This window comes from Dreissena polymorpha, chromosome 1 (assembly GCF_020536995.1).
Source record: "Dreissena polymorpha isolate Duluth1 chromosome 1, UMN_Dpol_1.0, whole genome shotgun sequence".
Taxonomy (NCBI): Eukaryota; Metazoa; Mollusca; class Bivalvia; order Myida; family Dreissenidae; genus Dreissena; species Dreissena polymorpha.
The window spans coordinates 89,013,831-89,037,798 of record NC_068355.1 but is presented as its reverse complement, the minus strand read 5'-3'; the positions used below and the strand labels follow the sequence as shown (position 1 = coordinate 89,037,798).

The 23,968-nt window shown below is 37.9% G+C and overlaps 2 protein-coding genes across 6 annotated transcripts; both read left to right on the top strand.

Moving 5' to 3' along the window:
- Positions 1 to 536: 536 nt before the first annotated feature.
- On the top strand, positions 537 to 7,541 carry LOC127839711 (3 beta-hydroxysteroid dehydrogenase/Delta 5-->4-isomerase type 2-like). Of its 5 annotated transcripts, XM_052368126.1 has the most exons (6): positions 1,259 to 1,311; positions 1,566 to 1,717; positions 4,792 to 4,956; positions 5,229 to 5,432; positions 6,002 to 6,467; positions 6,593 to 7,541. In XM_052368126.1, coding segments are annotated over exons 1-6 (1,026 nt in total). In that variant the 5' UTR covers positions 1,259 to 1,273; the 3' UTR covers positions 6,594 to 7,541. The 5 variants fall into 5 exon arrangements, with proteins under 5 accessions (XP_052224066.1, XP_052224073.1, XP_052224079.1 ...); XM_052368106.1 differs by lacking the exon at positions 1,259 to 1,311 and adding an exon at positions 537 to 703 and having other exon boundaries at positions 6,002 to 7,541; XM_052368113.1 differs by lacking the exon at positions 1,259 to 1,311 and adding an exon at positions 971 to 1,105 and having other exon boundaries at positions 6,002 to 7,541.
- A 983-nt stretch (positions 7,542 to 8,524) lies between these two features.
- LOC127839700 (NAD-dependent protein lipoamidase sirtuin-4, mitochondrial-like) lies at positions 8,525 to 23,923 on the top strand. Its single transcript, XM_052368087.1, has 6 exons — positions 8,525 to 8,780; positions 11,757 to 11,883; positions 12,665 to 12,850; positions 17,326 to 17,476; positions 18,123 to 18,266; positions 19,606 to 23,923. Exons 1-6 carry the CDS (start codon positions 8,687 to 8,689, stop codon positions 19,765 to 19,767), a joined length of 864 nt encoding a protein of 287 aa, XP_052224047.1. The 5' UTR covers positions 8,525 to 8,686; the 3' UTR covers positions 19,768 to 23,923.
- The last annotated feature ends 45 nt before the right edge of the window (positions 23,924 to 23,968 follow it).

Genomic DNA, 23,968 nt, shown 5'->3' with positions numbered 1-23,968 from the left:
ATTATGACACGCGGAACAACTTTTTTTACAATGTTTGAAGCAAATTTCACGAATACAAAGTCTTTGAAATTACTCGATTTTTTTTGATTTTTTTTGCTTCCGAATATTCGATTCGAAAGACAGTATCCGAATATTCGGTCCGTGACCGAATATTCGGATATTCGGATATTCGTTGCCATCCCTAATAATCATGTTTGTCAAATGGACGTATACGTCTAGAAATCCTACTTTCGGTTTTAAAAGCGGTACCGTTTGAAAAATAATAAATTACTTGCTAACTAGGCTATAGATTTAATTTTATCTATGCCGATTAGAATATATCTGGTCGTTGCAAGGTAGAAATCCGTCTTTTTGCTTTAAAAACTGAAAATGATCGCGTTTGTCGAAATGGACGTATACGTATAGAAAACCTACATCCGGTTTTAAACGCCGTACCGTTTGAAAAATAATAAATTACTTGCTAAATAGGCTTAAGATTTATAACAATTTTGCACACTTTCAAATTGTATCTATATGTATCGATTAACATGTATTTCATTTCAAGGTCAGAGGCAAAGTGTGTGGCTTTAAAGATTAAGTCGGGAACTAGGTTATCCGATATCTAACAATACATTTCATTTAGTGTGTATACACAAGGATTTCACATTAACTCGTTGATGTAAACATATGCATATGATAACAAAGGTAAATGGGTTAAATTGAGGTAAGTGGATATTCTTATGGCTAGTTGTCTTAGTGATTTTTAAGAACGGGAATAAATATAAACTCATTTCTGTCGTGTTTGATCGCTTACGTTGCATTCCGTGGATCACGCCTATCAATACAATTGTTTTACCTTAGCTATCATAGGGACCCTTAAGTAAAAATATTCTATTATACTACATATATATATGTATATAGTATAATAGAGTATTTTTTACCTAACGATCCCTGTGTTAGCTATAGGTCGCCATTTATTATCGTGCTATGAATCTCTTATATCAGATAGTCGTGAGGTATATTATCGTCACTATATATTACTGCACACGGTCCAATTGTTAACATACCGGGTATATTGTGTCAGATTTATTCGTACACGTTTAAAGGAATTTTTAGACATCGTATGGTAAATATATATGAAGTACCCGATTCCTGTACGGAAACTTAGTAATATTTAAATATCTACTATTTGTCTTTATTAGAAATTGAATTACAGCCTGTGTCAGGGCAATGTCAGGGGCGGGGGGGGGGGGGGGGCACACATTTACATTCATGCAACTATTTACAATAACAAATGCAGACTGTACAACAAACAGAGAAACATAGGAATAAGTATGTGTTTTAAAAATACTAAACATGGCATACATTGCTTTTATGCAAGAGAACATATTCTGTAAAAAGTACACATGAATTGATCATATTCGGTTTTCATAAGAAAAAGGCTCGTGTGTGCCACAACATATCTTTTAAATAAATTTAGAAAAACAAAAACAAACAGCAACACATAAGTACTACTTTTGATGAAACCAAGCGTGCGAATACAATTATTTAATTAACGAAACGTTCAGTGATAAATTTGTGTCCAGGATGAGTCGGTCACGTGGTCGAGGGTGTGTCGTCCTGATAACAGGGGGTGCCGGGTTTCTAGGTCAGCACGTTGTTGGGCTCCTGCAGGCACGCGCAGACCACGTGACAGAGGTGAGGGTGCTTGACGTCGTCCCGTTTGTCAACAAACTAGGTGAGTACGCGCTGAGTTGTTAATTGTTCATCTTTTTTTCAAATTAAACTAATGTATCCATTTTGGGCTGAGTATTCGAGGGTGAGGGTTTGGTTATCGAAGTTGGTTGTCAGTAGTCGATGTTCAGAGGCGAGAGTTCGAGATTTGTGGTGAGTAATAGCGGCTGTGGTTAGTAGTGGAGGTTGAGGATGAGTAGCCAAGGTTTGGGTGATAAGTCGAGGTTGTGGTGAGAAGTCGAGCTTGAGGGTGAGCAGTTGATGTTACGGATGAGAAGTCGAGCTTGAGGTTGAGTAGTCGATGTTACGGATGAGAAGTCGAGCTTGAGGTTGAGTAGTCGATGTTACGGTTGAGAAGTCGAGCTTGAGGGTGAGCAGTCGATGTTACGGATGAGAAGTCGAGCTTGAGGGTGAGCAGCTGATGTTACGGATGAGAAGTCGAGCTTGAGGGTGAGCAGTCGATGTTACGGATGAGAAGTCGAGCTTGAGGGTGAGAAGTCGATGTTACGGATGAGAAGTCGAGCTTGAGGGTGAGCAGTCGATGTTACGGATGAGAAGTCGAGCTTGAGCGTGAGCAGTTGATGTTACGGATCAGAAGTCGAGCTTGAGTGTGAGCAGTCGATGTTACGGATGAGAAGTCGAGCTTGAGGGTGAGCAGTCGATGTTACGGATGAGAAGTCGAGCTTGAGGGTGAGTAGTTGATGTTGCGGATGAGAAATCGAGCTTGAGGGTGAGCAGTTGATGTTACGAATGAGAAGTCGAGCTTGAGGGTTAGCAGTTGATGTTGGAGGTGAGAAGTTAAGGTTTAAGTTGAGTATTCGAGTTTTAGGGTGAGTATTCGGCTGAGGGCGAGAAGTCGAGATTGAGGCTGTAGTTGAGATTATTACTGAGTAGTCGATATTCAGGGTGAGTAGTCGAAATTATGTGTGTGTGGTCGAGATTATCGTTGAATATTCGAGATTGTGTGTGAGTTGTCGTGGTTGTGTGTGAGTAATCGAAATTCAATGTAAGTATTCGAGTGCGGAGTAGTCGAGATTCTGGGTGAGAAGTCGAGATTCAGGGTGAGAAGTTGAGATTCAGGACGAGAAGTCGAGATTCAGGATGAGTAGTCGAGATTCAGGGTGAGAAGTTGAGATTCAGGATGAGTAGTCGAGATTCAGGATGAGTAGTCGAGATTCAGGGTGAGAAGTCGAGATTCAGGATGAGAAGTCGAGATTCAGGATGAGAAGTCGAGATTCAGGATGAGTAGTCGAGATTCAGAGTGAGAAGTCGAGATTCAGGATGAGTAGTCGAGATTCAGGATGAGTAGTCGAGATTCAGGGTGAGAAGTCGAGATTCAGGGTGAGAAGTCGAGATTCAGGATGAGAAGTCGAGATTCAGGATGAGTAGTCGAGATTCAGGATGAGAAGTCGAGATTCAGGATGAGTAGTCGAGATTCAGGGTGAGTAGTTGAGATTCAGGGTTAGAAGTCGAGATTCAGGATGAGTAGTCGAGATTCAGGGTGAGTAGTCGAAATTCAGGGTGAGTAGTCGAGATTCATGGTAAATAGTCGACATTCAGGGTAAGTAGTCGAAATTCAGGGTGAGTAGTCGAAACTGAGGGTGGAAAGTCGAGGTATGATGTAAGTAGTCGAGATTGAGGGTGAATAATGAAGTGTGTGTGTGTATGAAAATTCAATATTAAGGGCGAGTGGTAGTGGTAAGTCGATGTTTAGGGCGGGTAACCGATACTTAGGGTAGGTAGTCGGAATTGGGGTGAGTTGTCGGTGTTAATGGTAGGTGGTCTAGACGGAGGGCGAGTTTTCGATATTGTGTGTGAGGAGTTGAGATTGTGTGTGAAGTAGAGATTGTGTGTGAAGTAGAGATTGTGTGTGAGTAGTCGATGTTGTGTTTGAAGTCGATGTTGTGTGTGAAGTCGATATTGTGTTTGGGTAGTCGATGTTGTGTATAAGTAGTCGAGATTGTGTGATTTGTCTAGGTTGAGGGTGAGTAGTCGATGTTGATGGTGAGTAGTCGATGTTGATAGTGAGTAGTCGATGTTGATGGTGAGTAGTCGATGTTAAGGGTGAGATGTCTAGGTTGAGGGTGAGTAGTTGATGTTGATGGTTAGTAAAAGATGTTCAGGTGAGTAGCCGAAGTTTGGGGTAAGTAGTAAAGGTTGTATTTGAGTATCCGGTGTTAATGGGTGAGTTGTCAATATTGATAATGAGCAATAAATGTTCGAGGTAAATAGTGGAGATTGTGGCGAGAAGTCGCGTTGGGATGATTAGTGGCGAGGAAAATTGATAGGTAGTCGAATTTGAGGTGAGAAGTCGAGATTGTGGTGAGAAGTCGCGGTTGGGATGATTAGTGGCGGTGAGAATAAGTATTCGAATTTGAGGTGAGAAGTTGAGATTGTGGTGATTAGTCTAGGTTGGGGTTAGTGATCGAAGTAGAGGGTGAGTGGTCGAGGTTGAGATTGTGTTGACGATGTGGAGGATTAGTGACCAGTGCTCTAGCTAGGCATTAATGTAAGGGCGCTCCGCCCTGCCCTTCCGAAGCCCCGCCCTGTCATTCCGAGGCCCCGCCCTGTCCTTTTGACATATGCTTTATAAATATCTTATTACTTTGTAATTAATTTATTTCTCATTGTAGACATGTTATTTGCATGGTTTAATAATAATGGGAATAATATATTCTTACAATTATTAATAACATAAATAATAATATGCAACAGGGAGCATTTCAGATATACCCGCGCGCTCGAAAGTGCCCTTTTGACAAAAAAACTGTGCGTTGAAAGTGCCCTTAAATTTTGACAAAATAGCCCCCAACCTTCTCTCTCAAATACCAGCTGGAGAACTGATTAGTAGTCGAGGAATAGAAACATGTGTGTTCATCAGCATTATCAATCCTTGTGAAAATGTATGAAATACATGTATAAGCATTTATACATTTTTATTTACACCATTCGATTTCGAATTAACATTTTACGCTGACCAAATGAATGGATGAGTGTTTATAATAATTGTTTGATCTTACTTGAGTAAAAACACTGAGGACGACTATAGCATTACAATGTTGTTTTTCTGTCTTAAAGATTATGTACATACAAAGCCACTTCGATCCATCGTGGGAAGCATAACTGACTTGAGCGTGTTAGACGAGGCGTGTCGAGGCGTCCACAGTGTCATCCATATAGCTGGCGTCCCGGACGCATCCATGTTTCCAAACCGTAGTCGTATTCTCGACGTCAACGTCTTAGGTATCATCGTTTAATCAGATATATCAGACTTCTTTTCTTGTTGTATGTTTACACAATTTTCCTGCCGTAAGTAAAGCTACCCGTAAAATCACTTACATCCTCTCTTTTTGGAGATGCATTTATAAACATAGTATACCGGTAATTGGCTCTTTCATTTATGACCTCAAAAAAGTTGTGGCGCCAGTGATAAACGGCAGTGAATTGTTTGTATTAAAATAAAGGTATGTATAGATTATTGCATCTTTATATTATTTAAGTTTAATTCATTGAAGGTACGCTGAAGCTGGTGTTGACAGCTCTGAAAACAAACGGTGTCCAGAGGCTGATATACTGCAGCTCCATGTCGGTTGCCATTGGTTACGACAACGCGATCACGGAAGGCATTGACGAGACCTGTTCGTTGCCTTCGCGTCGGATGTATGAGCCGTATGCAACATCGAAGTTGATCGGAGAAAGATTCGTGCAAGCTGCTAACGGTACCGTATGGACATTACATCTCGCATCATATGATCGAATGTGTAGCACAATTTGATTAAAGAGTGGTGCCTATTAAAATTAGACTGATAAATTACATACATTACTATGATAGTTATGAGCTCATACAATATTTTCGATTATGCATATTTATCAGACTGTTTGCTGTATTTTGTTTAGTTAAGTTTGCGCTTATTTACGAGCGTGATTCTATTGGCTTCTAGCTACATGTATTATAAATTTTCGAAACTTTAAAAAGGCGCTTTAAAATATAGTTTACGGCATTGTTTATGATCTCGTTTAGATGGACTAATGTGAAGAGACATGCAATATAGAATTCCAGAGTACTACCACGAGCTTTTGCCATGAACTGAGCTTTTTTGTCAGTTGCCTAAAATAATTGACAATGTGCCCATGTAGTAATAATATGACAATTCTCTTGCTGTTTAAACTGGAGTTTACATTCCATCTTTCTTCACATTTATAGATGGTGCTAAATCTATGTTATCAAGCTTTGATTCTATTTATTGTCAATGTATCATATCTAAATAACAAAACGTTTTATCTTTAGGCGAAAGTTTTAAGACATTGATTCTCCGGCCGACAGTGATGTATGGGGAGTTGGACCGTGTGTTTGTGACGTTTGGCCAGGAGATGGCGCGGAGGAATGGCGGCGTCTTACAGCGCGTCAGTACGTGGAAGGTCAGACAGCAGCAAGCTTACGTAGGCAATGTTGCGTGGGCGTTCGTATGCGCCGAGCAGAAACTGTACAGGGAAACTATAAAGAACTTAAAGGCTCACAAGAGTGAAGATGACATTGACAAGCGTCAGTGTTATAAATGGTTGAATCGCCTGTCAGAGCGGTTCACGGCAAATCCCGGGAGCAGTTTTGTGGAGTTTGAACTTTGTGGCAAGGAGACATCTAAGAATGTTTATTACATTGCAGATGACACGCCTGTTGTGAGCACATATGAATTTCAAGAACCATTTTTGAAGGCGTCTGGTTTCAGGCTATCGCGCTCGGTGTTGCCCTATTGGTTAGCACTTTTAGTATTTTACGTTATGTTTATTATTCTGCGTGTTTTGCGTTTATTTGGAAACTTCAATTACCCAGTATGTGTCAAAAGCGTTCACTTTTCAAAAACTTCCTTCATCTTTGTAGACAAAAAAGCCCGCGATGAACTGGGTTATTCACCGATCTACAGTCCAGATATTGCTCACACTAGATCGATGGTTTATTATACTCGAAAAGTGTAAATTCTATGCCAGTGTGTTTGAGTTTAACTTCAATTTCCTGATATCGTCATGATCCACATATTAATGCGATTCTGCCACAGACGTTCGAATAAATAAATAAATGAATGAATCAGTAAATAAGTATCTGTATTCATCAATAGCATTTACATATGTTATTTGCCAAACAAATGTTCTATAAAATGATTTACTGATATAATGCGTTTTTTTTTAAGTACACATATGCTGTAAATGCGTGTATCATTTGAAACAATTCTTCATTTGGTCCACCACATTAATTCCGGCTATTTTAGAATGTACCATACAAACACTTTTAGTTCTTTTCTTGTTTTGTGTAAATGTTTGTGTTTCAAAGAGGATTTGCAATAATAAATCTCCCTTACTATATGACCCCGGTTATCCGGCCAGCAAAGTGTTAAGTATACCGGTGCTCGTTGCTCACTATATATGTGCCACCTGGGTTCGCTTTCCTGGCGCATGTAAGTTTTGTTTTACCACAATGCAATCATTCTTGAATTTAGTGCATTCAAACATATTGAAAATTATTCATAATTTTCGTATCTAGTAACTTAATCACACATGGGTGGTGGATCACACTCCGGATACTGACACATTGCAGCCTTTATCGCAAAGGAACTTAGAAGTACACACATGAGTTATTGACACAGTACCTTTAATTGTCTGCGGATATATTGACTCCTGCTGATTTTGTCAAAAGCAGTCAGAACTGTTTTCAAGATTTAAGGCACGACTTAAAATGAAATGTATGTAGGAGACGTATTTCAAGTTATACCGAGTTTAGGTAAACGAACGACGAGCAACGAAGGGATTGACAAATAAAGACATGTACTCTATAACCCCTTTGCTTATTTCTGATACCTCCTGTTCTTCGCAACAATTGCAAAAACAAATGTTTTCTAGAAAAATCCTGTCCGATGTCTTCTGGTTAAAAAAGGCACGCAAAATCCTTAAGTTGCCGTTAATAGGTAGGTAGCCATCCGAAAGAAATATATGGAATAAATATATGAATATATAGAATTAAAAATCGGTGGAATTCGAGCTAATCGGAAATTCGAGCCAAGCGAGTTCGAGCCATCGGGTTTCGACTGTGTTTACACCGTTTCATTTAATATACACATACTTAACCGTCAGGAGAGAAACACAATGCAGTCGTTTATAAATTGCAAGTAGCCGAATGTCGAATAATTAGGTAAAAATGAGTGTAGTAGACAAGCACATGCTCAACAAACACAAAAATGAACAAAATTGGAGTCAATGCATTGGGGCGGACAATGCAAGGTATCTTACGTTCTTTAAAAATTCGCCCGACCCAGTTATGCGGTAGGAATGATGGACATAGAAAGGAGAAGAACAAACGTGCGAATAGAAAAAAAAACTTTACGCCCTCTACGACTTTACGCCAGAGGGCCTGCAACTTCAGAAGTAATCATCATATTTAATTACTCGAACAACCATGTTATCAAGTAATCTTTATCAATTCTGTAATTGTCTTTGAATATGAATGAACAGAATGAACAATTTTAGTTGCAACTTTCTTAAATTTTCGGGCGAACCTATCTTGCACCTTATCAAGGGCTTTCGCTTTGGACACAATATCTACCTGCTACAAATGAATGTCAGAATTGTTCGGATGTGTCGCAGATATCTGTTCCCACTTTAAGATGTGTCGCCCCTATAAAATGAAGACGGTCATAAAGTAAAAAACTAAAATACTAAATCCGACAGACAAAGGCCTTGCTCCCCAATCTTGAGGTTGCCGACTCTCCTAGTTACTGGACTGCAGCCTTTTTACGAGATTAGTTAATTGTAACCGTTGTTATAGCACGGTGTTTAAAATAATATTAAAGCGTAAATATTACAAACAACAACTCGATTACGTAAATTTGAACTTGAATTTGTAATGTATTTATTGCCATAATAAACATACCCTTATAATTCTAAATCTCATTAATGTAAGTGGTTGAGACGCGTAGTCTGTCAAATGTTTGTGCCAAAGTGTAAGCCACCCCAGGCTGGCGAGCTTCAGAGGCTTCAAGATTTCATCAGCCACAGCAGAAAACTGCTTGTGTTAACAGGTACACCTAGCTAGTCCATATAAACGGATTCCAAGTTTATATGCACCCCTTTATAAACACAATCACAGTTCTGCGCACAGATTCCGTGTGCATCACTAAACAGACGTCGTTCATTACCAATTAAGGAAACTGAAAAAACTTTAAAAATACAGAAGTACATTTAAATGAGCTGAATGGCAGCCTACTCACGTTCTCCTTTGCATGCAAACTTAAAAACACTACAATGTTTCTACACACTATACTTGTTGACATTTTTAAATATGGAAAAGCGTAAATATTCAATGTTCGACACTGTATCAATTTAGGTTGAAACAACATCACGATGTGCAAAAGATTGGTGTACTGTGACCTAACTAATAGTGACATTTTTAGTCTGCAATATAAAAATGTTTTCCAATATGGTGGATAGAGTGTACCAAAGAATAAGAAAGTAACTAAAAAGCAATTATTTCTTGCTTTAATGGTACCATTTGTATGAGTTTGTGCTTTTAGACCAGTCAGGGGCCTCAGGGCCCTTGTTACACTTTGGGGGATTGGGGCCGGGGCCCTTAGAGGAGGGAATTTCGTTATTTTGGTCGAAAACGGGAATTTAAGATCTTTTCACAAACCATTCAACACTTAAAATCGCTATATATTTTAATGTAATTTACGTAAATATACATTTAATTAAAGGTTAATAGCACGATACCAGCTGGCAACATAGGTATACATTTAAAAAAAAAAATTTTTTTTTTAGTGGAGGGAATATTTAGCTGAAAAATTGGGGAAAAAAGTATACTATATAAGTGGAAAACAGGTCGAATTTCGGCCCCAAAAACGGCCAAACGAGGGCCCTGCCGGTAAAAGTTTATAAGTTTTTGCAGTTTCAGTGTTGCCCTTGCAGCGGTGATCAAATATTGAACCATAGGACAATAGACAGCGATTTGCAACTCTCAGCAAACCTTTGGGTTATAAATTTGAGAGTGCAATTATGGCAATGACAGGCACAGGTGTTGGGCCCGAGGCCAATGCACTGAAACACTATCAATATGTCATAAAACAACATTGACCTAATAAATTTTTCTTATATAGCATATATGATATTATGTAATTTTTTTGTCAAAGTGATGAAAAATGTTGTTTTATAACATATTGATAGTGTTTCAGTGAATTGGCCACGTGCTCAACACCTGTGACTACAGGTACACCATACTACATGCTGCAGGGCTTTCATTTCAAATTTAGTTTGAAACCTATTTATTTTAGCTCGATTGCATGGAAAGCCTCAGGCTCATTGAAACACCCTGGAGTCGGTTTCTTGGACTTTGAACCAGTACTTGGTGTCTTTGGAGGAAATCTAAAGAACGCTCCCAAGTGGGGATCAAACCAGTGACCATCCGGTTGCAAGTAAACATCTTGTCCATTACACCAAGGCGGCGACCTCATTTCAAATTTGGGACGATGGACATCTGTTTTATGTGTACTTTTTAAAAATAAATGATGTTTGAACTGTGACAAGTACAAAAATCTTTATTTCCTATATCAAAAACTGTATGTTATATTATGATATGTGGTATGCACATATTGTCATTAAAAGAAATACATGTATATATATAAGTGGATAGTATATATTAGTATTTGATAACCAGTTTTCACACAGCAAAAAAAGAAAACTGGCTGGCTCAAAGTAATTTTTGGCCAGCTCTAGGCTTGGTCACATACAATGTTTTATGGCGTACATAAACACAAAACAATCATACATATACATGTATCCCTATTATGCAGACACAAATTAAAATAACTTACATGATCTCATGTGCTTTGCAGAATAATTACAATATTCCAAGTTTCACCCACTCATAGTCATATGGTTCAAGAAATGTTAAAGTTTTTGCAATTGAAAACGCTTATATTTCTCAAATTGAAAATATGCTTAGAATTGATTTTCTAAAATTCTAAATCAATCATGATCCATTGACTACCTCCAGAATCCTGTGCACGACAAATACTTTTTATGGAGTCTTAATACTTGATACATCAACTATCTGAATATCTTCTAAACTGTCATGCAACAGATCGAATCATCTATTAAAACCTCAAGCTTTGCTTCCGGTTTGATAAAGTTTTTTGTATCAAGTTTTTGTTCTGAGCATTACACCACAATATACATATGTACACTGGTAATTTTGTTAGTGATGCAAAACTTTGAACTCATGCAGAGGTGTCAATTTTCAGGATTATTCCTGAATTCAGGATTTAAGCCCTCAAGGAAAACTTTTGATATTGATATAAATCAGAGGATTGTTTTGGTTATTTTAAGCATTCTTGTCACAAAATGTCACTCTTAAACACAAGTTATTTACCTGTGGCATATTGTTTACAAAGGAAACATAATTTAATGAATCATTAAAACTCTTTAGACTCTGGCCCCCTAATTCTAGGATGATTTTCAGGATTTTAGATTTCTGCAAATTGACACCCCTGTCATGGTATAAAAGGAAGGCATTTTTTCAGTGAAAGTGGCAAATGTTCTCTCTCAGCTAAAGCTTTGGCATCCCACAATTTGTTTATGGTATTTAGTTCCTCATCAGCATTTCATTAGGAATGCTTAGGTTTTGAATCCAGAAGGTGATTTCTTGTTTTCTCTTTTAATACTTTATTTATTTCAGCTCTGTCTTCTAGGCAGTTTAACATGTAATCCCAATTTTTATAAATTCTGTATAATTTGAGCCGCATTTTTGGACAACTTGGCTAAATGGATGTTTTTTAATTGTGGTCACTATAAGCATTAGCCTATGCTGTCTGCACAGACTTATAAGAGACAAGAATTTCCATTTCTATGGGATTACAAAAAAAGTCTCTAATTAGTCAAAATCCAATTAAGGCGGAAAGTGTTGACCCTGATGAGCGTGTGGCACAACTCTTTATGCACATGAATAAAGCCTTGTTTTTCCAATTCAAGGCTCGATTGTATTCACTGTAATATGCTTGCTTTAGGTGCAGGTGTTTCCACAGAGAGTGGCATCCCAGATTACCGATCTGAAGGGGTGGGACTGTATGCACGCAGCCCCAATCGTCCAGTCCAATACCAGGACTTTGTTAAAGACCCAAAAATCAGACAGAGGTATGGTTTCTGTTCTGATGGCTGTAAAGCTTCAATGTTTAACTTAAACTAATTCTCATTTCCTCTGCTGCAAATTGGGGTGGTAGTAACAGGAATAGATGTCCATCCATCCATCAGTATGTATGACAGTCTGTCAGTAAAACTTTAATGTTCGCTCCATATATATTTTTTAACCCATTGTCAGATTTTACATGATACTGACATGTACCTAAAATTGGAAGCGCATTGAGATCATGTGCAGAAGACATCATTTAGTCATGGTGGCTCATAATCTCTGTCTTATTGATGGTAAAGATTTGATTTTCCCCATGATAACTTTATGATTTTTGAATCAAATGTCGAGTAAATTGAAATAATGGGCTAAAGGTATGAATCAATCAATTGAGCTGAAGGTCAAAATTATGCTTCAAGCTGTAATGTTTAAGTCAGTATTGTTGTGTCTGCACCATAAGTATCTTTTATATACTTTGATGCTTTTCATAAAACTTTCATCAAATGTAAAGGGTATGAGACAATGTGCATAAGGCGTGAGTCAATCATGCCTGCCCAAGGTTAAGGTCATAGTTCAAGCTAAAAGGTCGGCATTTTACCCCTACAAAAACAATTATACAAAAAGATATCAAAACTTTCCTACCTGAACCATAATTTTTGTATCATGAAACATAATTTATTGGATATTTTTAGTTGTTGCAATAATATATCATTTTGTGCTTATCCTGATAGTGTGATGAAGGGAATTAAAATTTGCTGAATGTCTTGATTTCTGATGTTTTTTTTTCAGGTACTGGGCTAGGAACTATGTTGGCTGGCCAATGTTTGGTTTCTTCCTTCCTAATAGATCTCACAAGACCCTGGCTGACTGGGAGAAAACAGGCCGCCTTCACTGGCTGGTAACTCAGAATGTGGACGCTTTGCACTTCAAGGCAGGCAGTGGGCGGATCACGGAACTTCATGGTAGTGCTCATAGGTATGGGTTCACTTCATAACAGGCAGTGGGCAGGTGTCTGTTGGCGGGTGATTGAACTACATGGTAGTGCTCATAGGTATGGGTTCACTTCGTAGCAGGCAGTGGGCAGATCACTTAACTACAGGGTAGTGCTCATAGATATGGGTTCACTTCGTAGCAGGCAGTGGGCAGGTGTCTGTTGGCGGGTGTTTTAACTACATGGTAGTGCTCATAGGTATGGGTTCACTTCATAGCAGGCAGTGGGCAGATCACTTAACTTCAGGGTAGTATTCATAGGTATGGGTTCACTTCGTAGCAGGCAGTGGGCAGATCACTTAACTTCAGGGTAGTGTCATAGATATCCGTTCACTTCATAGCAGGCAGTGGGCAGATCACTTAACTATAGGGTAGTGCTCATAGATATGGGTTCACTTCATAGCAGGCAGTGAGCAGATCACTTAACTATAGGGTAGTGCTCATAGATATTGGTTAACTTCGTAGCAGGCAGTGAGCGTATCACCTAACTACAGGGTAGTGCTCATAGGTATGGGTTCACTTCATAGCAGGCAGTGAGCGGATCACTTACATATAGGGTAGTGCTCATAGGTATGGGTTCTCTTCATAGCAGGCAGTGAGCGGATCACTTACATATAGGGTAGTGCTCATAGGTATGGGTTCACTTCATAGCAGGCAGTGTGCAGATCACTTAACTATAGGGTAGTGCTCATAGATATGGGTTCACTTCATAGCAGGCAGTGAGCAGATCACTTAACTATATGGTAGTGCTCATTGGTATGGGTTAACTTCATAGCAGGCAGTGGGCAGATCACTTAACTACAGGGTAGTGCTCATAGATATGGGTTCACTTCATACCAGGCAGTGGGCAGATCACTTAACTACAGGGTAGTGCTCATAGATATGGGTTCACTTCATGGCAGGCAGTGGGCAGATCACTTAACTACAGGGTAGTGCTCATAGATATGGGTTCACTTCATAGCAGGCAGTGGGCAGATCACTTAACTTCAGGGTAGTGCTCATAGATATGGGTTCACTTCATAGCAGGCAGTGGGCGGATCACTTAACTACAGGGTAGTGCTCATAGGTATGGGTTCACTTCATAGCAGGCAGTGAGCGGATCACTTAACTACAGGGTAGTGCGCATAGGTATGGGTTCACTTCATAGCAGGCAGTGGGCAGATCACTTAACTACAGGGTAGTGCTTATAGATATGGGTTCACTTCATAGCAGGCAGTGGACAGATCACTTAACTTCAGGGTAGTGCTCATAGGTATGGGTTCACTTCATAGCAGGCAGTGAGCAGGTGTCTGTTAGCAGGTGATTGAACTACATGGTAGTGCTCATTGGTATGGGTTCACTTCATGGCAGGCAGTGGGCAGATCACTTAACTACAGGGTAGTGCTCATATGTATGGGTTCACTTCGTAGCAGGCAGTGGGCAGATCACTTAACTACAGGGTAGTGCTCATAGGTATGGATTCACTTCATAACAGGCAGTGGGCAGGTGTCTGTTAGCAGGTGATTGAACTACATGGTAGTTCTCATAGGTATGGGTTCACTTCATAACAGGCAGTGGGCAGGTGTCTGTAAGCGGATGATTGAACTATATGGTAGTGCTCATAGGTATGGGTTCACTTCATAACAGGCAGTGGGCAGGTGTCTGTTAGCGGGTGATTGAACTACATGGTAGTGCTCATAGGTATGGGTTCACTTCATAACAGGCAGTGGGCAGGTGTCTGTTAGCGGGTGATTGAACTACATGGTAGTGCTCAAAGGTATGGGTTCACTTCATAACAGGCAGTGGGCAGGTGTCTGTTAGCGGGTGATTGAACTACATGGTAGTGCTCATAGGTATGGGTTCACTTCATAACAGGCAGTGGGCAGGTGTCTGATAACGAGTGATTGAACTACATGGTAGTGCTCATAGGTATGGGTTCACTTCATAACAGGCAGTGGGCAGGTGTCTGTTAGCGGGTGATTGAACTACATGGTAGTGCTCATAGGTATGGGTTCACTTCATAGCAGGCAGTGGGCAGGTGTCTGGTTATTGTTTGGAAGCATCTAACGTATCATATTAAACTGTCCTATTTCCAGAGTGATGATTTTGGACTTTGATCATATTGAACTGGTTCCATTTCCAGAGTGATATGTGTGAGCACTGAATATATTAAACTGTTCCCAGAGTGATGTGTGTGGACACTTATCATATTTTACCTTTCCCAATTCTGGAATGATATGTTTGGACTGCGAACATATAAAACTGTTTCCATTCTGAGAGTGATATGTGTGGAAACTTAAAATAAAGTATTCCCATTCCCAGAGTGAAATGTTTGGACACTTATATTAAAGTGTCCTCATTCCCAGAGTGATATGTTTGGACACTTACATGTATATTTAAGTATCCCCATTCCCAGAGTTATATGTTTGAACACTTATATTCAAATGTATCCCCATTCCCAGAGTGATATGTTTGGACACTTATATGGAAGTGTCTCCATGACACTTATATATGAAAGTTTCCCCATTCCAATAGTGATATGTTTGGACACTGATATTAAAATAACCCCATTCCCAGAGTGATATGTGTGGAAAAGTGTCATATTAAACTGTTTTCTTTCATCGAGTGATAAGTTTGAAATGTGTTCATGTTTAACTGTTCCCATTCCCAGAGTGATGTGTTTGGACTGTGTTCATATTGAACTGTTCTCATTCCCAGTGTTATATGTTTGGACTGTGATCATATTAAACTGTTAATCCCAGAGTGATGAGTTTGGACTGTTAAACTGTTCCCTTTCCCAGAGTGATATGTTTGGATTGTGTTCATATTAAACTGTTCCCATTATCAGAGTGATGTGTTTGGACTGAGATCATTTTAAACTGTTCCCAATCCCAATGTGATATGTTTGGAATGTGATCATTAAATTGTTCCCTGTCCCAGAGTGATGTGTTTGGACAGTTTTCATATTAATTTGTTCCCATTACCAGAGTGATGTGTTTGGACTGTGTTCATGTTAAACTGTTCCCAATCCCAGTGTGATATGTTTAGACTGTGTTCATATTAAACTGTTAATCCCAGATGAGTTTGGTCTGTTTTCATATTAAACTGTTCCCTTTCCCAGAGTGATACGTTTATACTGTGATCATATTAATCTGTTTCCATTCCCAGAGTGACATGTGTTGACACTTATCTTATTAAACTGTTCCAATTTCCTGAGTGGAATGTGTGGATACTTATCATATAAAACTGTTCCCATTCCCAGTGTGATGTGTTTGGACTTTGATCATATTAAACTGTTCCCATTCCAGAGTGATATGTGTGGACACTTATCATATTAAATTGTTTTCATTTCCAGAGTGATATATTTAAACTGCGATTATATAAAACTGTTTCCATTCACAAAGGGATATGTGTGGACACTTATCATATAAAACTGTTTTCATTCCCAGAGTAATATGTGTGGACACTTACATTTAAGTGTCCCCATTCCCAGAGTAATATGTATGGACACTTATATTTAAGTGTCCCCATTCCCAGAGTGATATGTGTGGAAATTTACTATATTAAACTGTTACCTTTCCCAGAGTAATGTGTTTGGACTGGGATCATACAATGTATTAAACTGTTGTCTTTTCCAAAGTGATATGTTTGGACTTTGATCATACTAAATTGTTCCCATAGCCATGGTGATAAGTTTAACCTGGGATCATATTGAACTGTTCCCATTCCCAGAGTGATATGTTTAGACTTTGATCATATTAAATTGTTCCCATTCCCAGAGTGATTTGTTCGGACTGGGATCATATTAAACTCTTTCCTTTCCCAGAGTGATGTGTTTGGACTGTGTTCATATTAAACTGTTCCCTTTCCCATTGTGATGTGTTTGGGCTGTGATCATATTGAACTGTTCCCATTCGCAGAGTGATGTGTTTGGACTGTGACCATATTAAACTGTTAATCCCAGAGTGATGTGTTTGGTCTGTGTTCATATTGAACTGTTCCCATTCCCAGTGTGATATGTTTGGACTGTGCTTGTATTAAACTGTTCCCGTTCCCAGAGAGATGTGTTAAAACTGTGATTATTATTAAACTGTTCCTGTTCCCAGAGTGATTTGTTTGGACTGTGATTATATTAAACTGTTCCCGTTCCCAGGGTGATTTGTTTGGACTGTGTTTATATTAAACTGTTCCCATTCCCAGTGAGATGTGTTTGGCCTTTGATTATATTGAACTGTTCCCATTCCCAGTGTGATATGTTTGGACTGTTTTCATATTAATCTGTTCCCATTCCCAGTAAGATGTGTTTGGCCTTTGATTATATTGAACTGTTCCCGTTCCCAGAGTGATTTGTTTGGACTGTGTTTATATTAAACTGTTCCCATTCCCAGTGAGATGTGTTTGGCCTTTGAATATATTGAACTGTTCCCATTCCCATAGTGATGTGTTTGGACTGTGTTCATATTAAATTGTTCTTTTCCCAGAGTGATGTGTTTGGACTGTGATTATTGCCTGAGCCGTTGTGAGATGCAGGACCTGATAGCTGCCCACAACCGACACTGGTCAGCAACGTCACATGAAATGGCACCTGACGCTGATGTACAGCTCACAGATGAGCAAATAAGGGGATTTCAGGTGAATGAAATTTTCCAAACATTTCTGATTCATTGACTCTGCTTTGTCATTGAAATTATCTGTTTTTACCAAGCAAACCTGTTGTCTTGTATTTTAACTTGATACCAAAAAAATTATTACAAATCTACCTACCAGTATATAGAATTAAGAATATTCATGTACTAGTGAGCAAGTCTCATATAAAATTAACCAATGCTGAACTTGCAGGCTTTTGCTATTATGATCCTATATTCAGTGCATGCACATGACCTTTTGGGGCAGTTATGTTTTAACAAAACAATACATTTACTCAACCAACCATGTTTTCACTTTTATCATTCAATTTAAAGCCAACAATGTTAAGCTTTTCATTTAAGGGTACATTTTAATGTCTAACAAATGTTCAACAACTAGGAATTACTGCTGATGGATTCTATAGTTTTTGTACTGCCTGCAAATAGAAAATTTGTGAAAGTATTTTGACATACTTTTTTTTGGTTTCATTTAACCAAGTTACATCTCCTAGGCAAAAGTTGGTGAATGGTATGTTTGACATGATAAAGTGTATGTTCGACACAAACGACTGCATTTATATCTTCTGTTTTACGTGTCTTTGAATTGTTTTATTGATAATGGCAATTCAACGAGATGGTATTTGACTTTCCAGGTCCCACCTTGCCCAGGGTGTGGTGGGCGACTGAAGCCACAAATTGTATTTTTTGGAGACAATGTTGCCAAGTCAGTGGTCGAGTTTGTTCATGAGAAGTTACGGGAGAGCGACAGTCTACTGTTGGCTGGCACTTCGTTACAGGTAGTTTACAGACAGTCAGAGCTCCAGATAAGATGTGTATCTGCGTATTAACGCATTGAAAAATTAAGAAAACGCTTTAAAAATCGGCCTAGTACAAAACATTACGCAATACAAATCTTGGTATGTATTTTTGATCGATAAAAGTGTGTAACCGGTTAAACAATTAATCCAGTTTAGTGTTTAGTGTATATTCACCTTTTAATAAAAAGTAAGGCAGTAAAAATAACCATGAAATCAAAACGGCGGCCCATCATGTTCTAGGTTTAAAAAAGGGACGTTTCAAGCGAACAGCGGCTTCTGCAGGAAATTACTATACATTGCAATATGCCAATAGAGATAAATCTTTTGATAAATGCTTCTAGAATTGTTAAAATAATTTTAAGCAATCTCATTATTGAAGAAGTTTATAATTAACTTACATAGACCACAGGCAGTGTGACTTTATTTTCAATTGCACAAGCATTGCCATAACTTAGTTTAATTGGGAAATGATGTTTGTGGTGTACTACATGAATACTATTTGCAAGAAAAACCCAATCAAGACAGGGATACAACACATGTAAGTTGAATATTTAAAAAAAAAGTCTGTTCATAACAGAATAAAAATTAATTCTGTTTGCATTTATATTAATATTCAAAGAAACACGCCATGTACTATGTCAGTTTTCTATAGAAATTGAAAATACCCCTCAATATTGCTAAACACCCTTTATGGCTGAAACAAAGGAGTAGAATACTCTTTTACACAAATATCAGGGGGTAAAATACCCTTTAGACTAAATCCTTATCTGGAGCTCATGTTTAAATGTTTAAAGTTTTCTAAAAACAATCCATAAGTAAATAACTAACTAAATGCTTTGATTTGTTCAAATAATTATCTATAAGGCAGAACAAGATTTCAATTACAAATATACTGTATAACATTCCAGGAAGAATTATATCGGAATCAAGTGGTAGGTTAACCCTTAAAGCGCTGGAAACAAATTTTAAAAGCCTTTGCAAACAGTTTGGATCCAGATGAGACGCCACAGAACGTGGCGTCTAATCAGGATCCAAACTGTTTTCTATTCTGATAGTATTCTTTGAAAAAAATCGAAGAAAATGCTAATTTTAAAAATTTAGCAGACACCATTTTAGCAGACGACAAATTTCCCAGCATGCAAAGGGTTAATTATAAGCTGTAAAAAACCTACATTTTATTTTATTCCTGTGCCCTAATATTAATGAGTTATGAGTAGTAGTGACATAACGTTTAAATATCTTTAAGCATAAGTTCTTCTCAGGTGAGTATGTCCATTTTGTCATGTTGTTCATTCATGCCATGTTTATTTTCTTGCAGGTCTATTCCGGTTACAGGTTTGCTGTTGCTGCCAGTGATCAATGTAAACCAATTGCAATTGTGAACATTGGTGAGACTCGGGCAGACAAGCTTGCTACTGTTAAAGTTCAATCAAAATGTGGCGACGTCTTACCAAAATTGACTGTGACAAAGTATCTATAACCATGTACGTGGTATATGCTATATTCAGATATCGCTCAAAGATAGTGCTTCAATTTCAAGACAAGAACCAGTTTCTCCTGTCTTGTTGATGGCCACTTTTATAATAAGAAGAGCGATTAAGACGTTTGTTTGAGATGGATGCAGTGTGCATTTATATCACAGACCTTAACAAAAACATTGTGTCTATGAAGTAACGTTTGCGAACCACAACAAACAAACTACCGGTATACTATTCCAGTTTGTTGATCTTCTTCAAATGGGATAAAACTGTTAGTTTGCATACTATTATTTTGGGGACTTTGTTAATCAAATATCAGGTTGGGTCACACGTTCGATTTTAATTTGACCATTATTAGTTTATCTAACTCTTCCATTATGTTTGTCTATCAGATTTTTTAGCCTAACTAATGGTACAATATCTATATTTTGATGCTTTTTTGACGGACAAGCCATTTCTGTTTTACTGCACATGTTTGAAATACCCTTGTGCTGAAACATGGGCTTAATGCATGTGTTTCAAGCGTCATCCAAGATAAGCCTGTGAAGTCGGCACAGTCATATTAAGGGTGACACTTTCTGCTTTTATGTAATTTATGTTTAAAGAAAGTATCTTCTTTTAAAGAAAGTGTCTTCTCAACAAAAATCCAAATACGACAGAAAGTGTTTTCCTGGTTAGCTTGTGCAAAGTGTAATTGTTAATTTGGGACCACTTTTGCGCACATGCATTAAGCCCCATTTGCCCATTGGCTCTTATAATGTCAGATTCATCTTCTCTAACGGTGTGTAAAGGTTTATCATATCCTACCTCATTTTTGCAATGTTTTTGTGTTTTTTTTTTGGGGGGGGGGGGGGGGTCGCAATTTGATGTTCATATCTTGTAAGATTGATAGTGTTGTGTGTTTTTGCATATACATTCTGTGATATTTGAATATTTAACTTTGTTGCAAAACGCAAAGTTGTTTATATTAATTTATTTATCACATTCATGTTATTAAGTTATATCAAAAGGTAATGAGGGTGCAGAATCAGGTGACTTTGTGTGGTTCACAATTGAACTTTAATGGATGTAAGCACACCTGTAAGTGGTGCTTTTTTTTAGCTCTGCTGGCCTCTGGCTTATGTTATGGTCTTGTGTCCGTCGTCCGTGCGTGCATTAACTTTCTTTAAACATCTTTTTCTCCTTAGCTACAACTTCAATTCTGATAAAACTTTTCACAAATGTTCCTGGGGTGAACCTCTTTCAAATTTGTTCAAATAATGCCCATGGGGTCAAAATTGACCCCGCCCCGGGGTCAATAAATTGAACATATGCTCATATAAAGCCTATTTTGTGCAAACATTAAAAATCTTTTGTCCATAACCATTGGGCCTAGTGCTACCACATTTGGTATGTAGTGACATTTAATAGTTCTCTACTTTGTTTGAACAAATTATGCCCCTGGGGTCAAATTTGACCCTGCCCCAGGGGTCACAAAAATGAACATTTTTCCTACGGATACCAAATTTGATATGTAGTGACATCTAATAGTTCTCTACATAGTTTGTTCAAATTATGCCTCTGGGGTCAAATTTGACCCTGCCCCGGGGTCACAAAAATGAACATACGCTTAAATAAGGCCTATTTTGTGCAAACTTTAAAAATCTTCTTGTCCATAACCGTATGGCATAGGGCTACCAAATTTGGTATGTTGTGACATCTAATAGTCCTCTACCAAGTTTGTTCAAATTAAGCCCCTGGAATAAAATTTGACCCTTCCCCAGGGGTCATAAAAGTGAACATAATGTTATATAGGGCCTATTTTGTGCAAACTTTAAAAATCTTTTTGTCCATAACAAAAATCTTTTTGTCCATAACCATTGGGCCTATTTCTAACTCATTTGGTATGTATTCAAATCTTAAAGTTGTCTACCAAGTTTTTTCAAATTATGCCCATGGGGTCAAATTTGACCCTGCCCGGGGGGGGGGGGTCACAAAAATGAACATATGCTTAAATATGGCCTATTTTGTGCAAACTTTAAAAATCTTCTTGTTCATAATTATAGAGCCTAGGGCTACTTAATTTGGTATGTAGTGACATCTCATAGTCCTCTACCAAATTTGTTCAAATTATTCCCCTGGGCTCAAATTTGACCCTGCCCCGGGGGTCACAAAACTGAACATATGCTTATATAAAGCCTCTTTTGTGCAAACTTTAAAAATCTTCCTGTCCATAACCATTGGGCCTAGGGCTACCAAATTTGGTATGTTGTGACATCTTATAGTTATCTACCAAGTTTGTTCAAATTATGCCCCTGGGGCCAATTTTATCCCTTGAAGGCTCCCATTCAAAAGTTGTTAAGAAAATTTGATTAGTCAAAAAACATGGCCACAGGAAGTCGTTGAACTTTGCATGTTTATGCGTTTTTGCTATTTATTCATTATGGGATGAATAAACTATTTTCTTCTCAAACTAAAAGTTTATCAAAATACACTTGGAACCACTTTTTAATAATAAGAGATAAATGCATACATGTCGAGCGTGAAAGGTAGACCAACATGTAAACTATCCCTAAATGTTAACCCTTTACCAAACGACACATTTTGGACTGCCCCAAATTGAAAGAGATTGCAGACGAGAACTAAGATTGTAAAGGACTATTTATGAATTGGCTGGGTGGGGTAGAAATCATTGTGATCATCATGAGCAATTTCTCCTTTTTGAAACCGGAAGTCCTGTTTTCAAAACGAAAACAAACTCTTATTCAAAAGGAGTTTTGGTCTATTGGAACGTCAGATGGAAAAAGCAAAGGAAAGTTAGGTCAAGCTAATTGTTTGTCATGATATCTCTTTAAACCTCACGCCATATGCAAGTAGTGTTGCCATGATCGCAACATCTTGATGAATTATAATTTAATATTTTGTCTCATAAACATTTAATTTGTTTAACAAACAACCTCTACAAAGTTATAATTCCTAATGCCTTTCGGCACCTCATGAACCTGAAAAACTCGTAACTTTATGTTTCCTCAGGCAAATATCTTTTTTGTACAATAAACAATTTCTTCGCCACGTTAACAATCCTGCTACACTCACTAATGCCTCAAGAATGAAGTAAAGTTCAGGTGATCTACGTAATAAGGTATTTTGCATATGTCATGAACTATATAAGTAACAGAAACTTTGAAACCTACAAACACTTTTTGGAATTTTTGAAAAAGATTCATAATTGAATGAAGGAACTTTAATTAATCTTGTAGAACATGCGTAGATTTGATCTTCAGCATCTAAAAATATGTGATCTAGACAAAACGACAATATCTTTTGGAGAGATAAATGTACCTACGTTATAAGCAAAGGACCTGTGCGACAATTCCCGGGCTTTTTAGTCTGTTTAGTTAACACCGTAACGTTTTCCATATATAAAAATGCTCACCCTTCTAACTTTAAGCGCCCAGTGGGACGAGGGATAGAAAGAGAAAGTCACATGCTTGAGTACATTTCAACCCATGCGCACTGCACGTTTTTTTTTCACATAAAAAACAGTGGAACGATACAGGGCCATCATGGCCCTCTTGTTTAAATGACGTTTTTAAACAATTTTTCATAAGAATTTTCAACTAGTGCTTTTATGCTTCTTACGGCAATGTGAAATACATCTGAATTACTTTATTTAATAATCCTATGTTCTTGGGAAAAAATTCCCTGTGTATAACCTTTATCTACACGGTTATGCAGAAACTCGAAATTTTGGCACCGATTTCAGATGTATTAAAGGATAATTTTTAAATCTTAAGATAGAGGCACAAACTGCAAGGAAAACTGTCTATGAAGTAATATTTTTTTGCAAATGTATTTCAATAACTTGAGATATGTGCAAACATAAAGTTCTTAACGGTGTGTTTACATTATGTCCAGCCCGTGTGTAAACTCATGAAAACCCCGTTGATCCTGCACCCTTGTAATCATTACAAACAATAAATAATTACCGAAGTCGATACTTGTTCGAATTTTAGATGAAGAAGATGACACAAATGTGTTTCGTGTATCTGGGTACACCTAGACATGTAACGACTAACAGTTTAAGGTGTATTATTAATAAATACATGTATAACGTTTTAATAGTCATAGATATAAAATGATCCCATATAATCATGTAATATGACATATTGAAGATACTGCGTCTGTTGTTTTGTTTCATGATAAATCATACAGAAACAATGC

Bases quoted from the DNA above. Each gene is read 5' to 3' on its own strand.
- LOC127839711 (XM_052368098.1), top strand. From the start codon at position 1,274: ATGCAGACTGTACAACAAACAGAGAAACATAGGAATAA. The intron at 4,957-5,228 runs GTATCATCGTTT...AATTCATTGAAG, and splicing joins TCTCGACGTCAACGTCTTAG to GTACGCTGAAGCTGGTGTTG. The intron at 5,433-6,001 runs GTACCGTATGGA...TTTTATCTTTAG, and splicing joins ATTCGTGCAAGCTGCTAACG to GCGAAAGTTTTAAGACATTG.
- LOC127839700 (XM_052368087.1), top strand. From the start codon at position 8,687: ATGTTTGTGCCAAAGTGTAAGCCACCCCAGGCTGGCGAGCTTCAGAGG. The intron at 11,884-12,664 runs GTATGGTTTCTG...TTTTTTTTTCAG, and splicing joins GACCCAAAAATCAGACAGAG to GTACTGGGCTAGGAACTATG. The intron at 18,267-19,605 runs GTAGTTTACAGA...ATTTTCTTGCAG, and splicing joins TGGCTGGCACTTCGTTACAG to GTCTATTCCGGTTACAGGTT.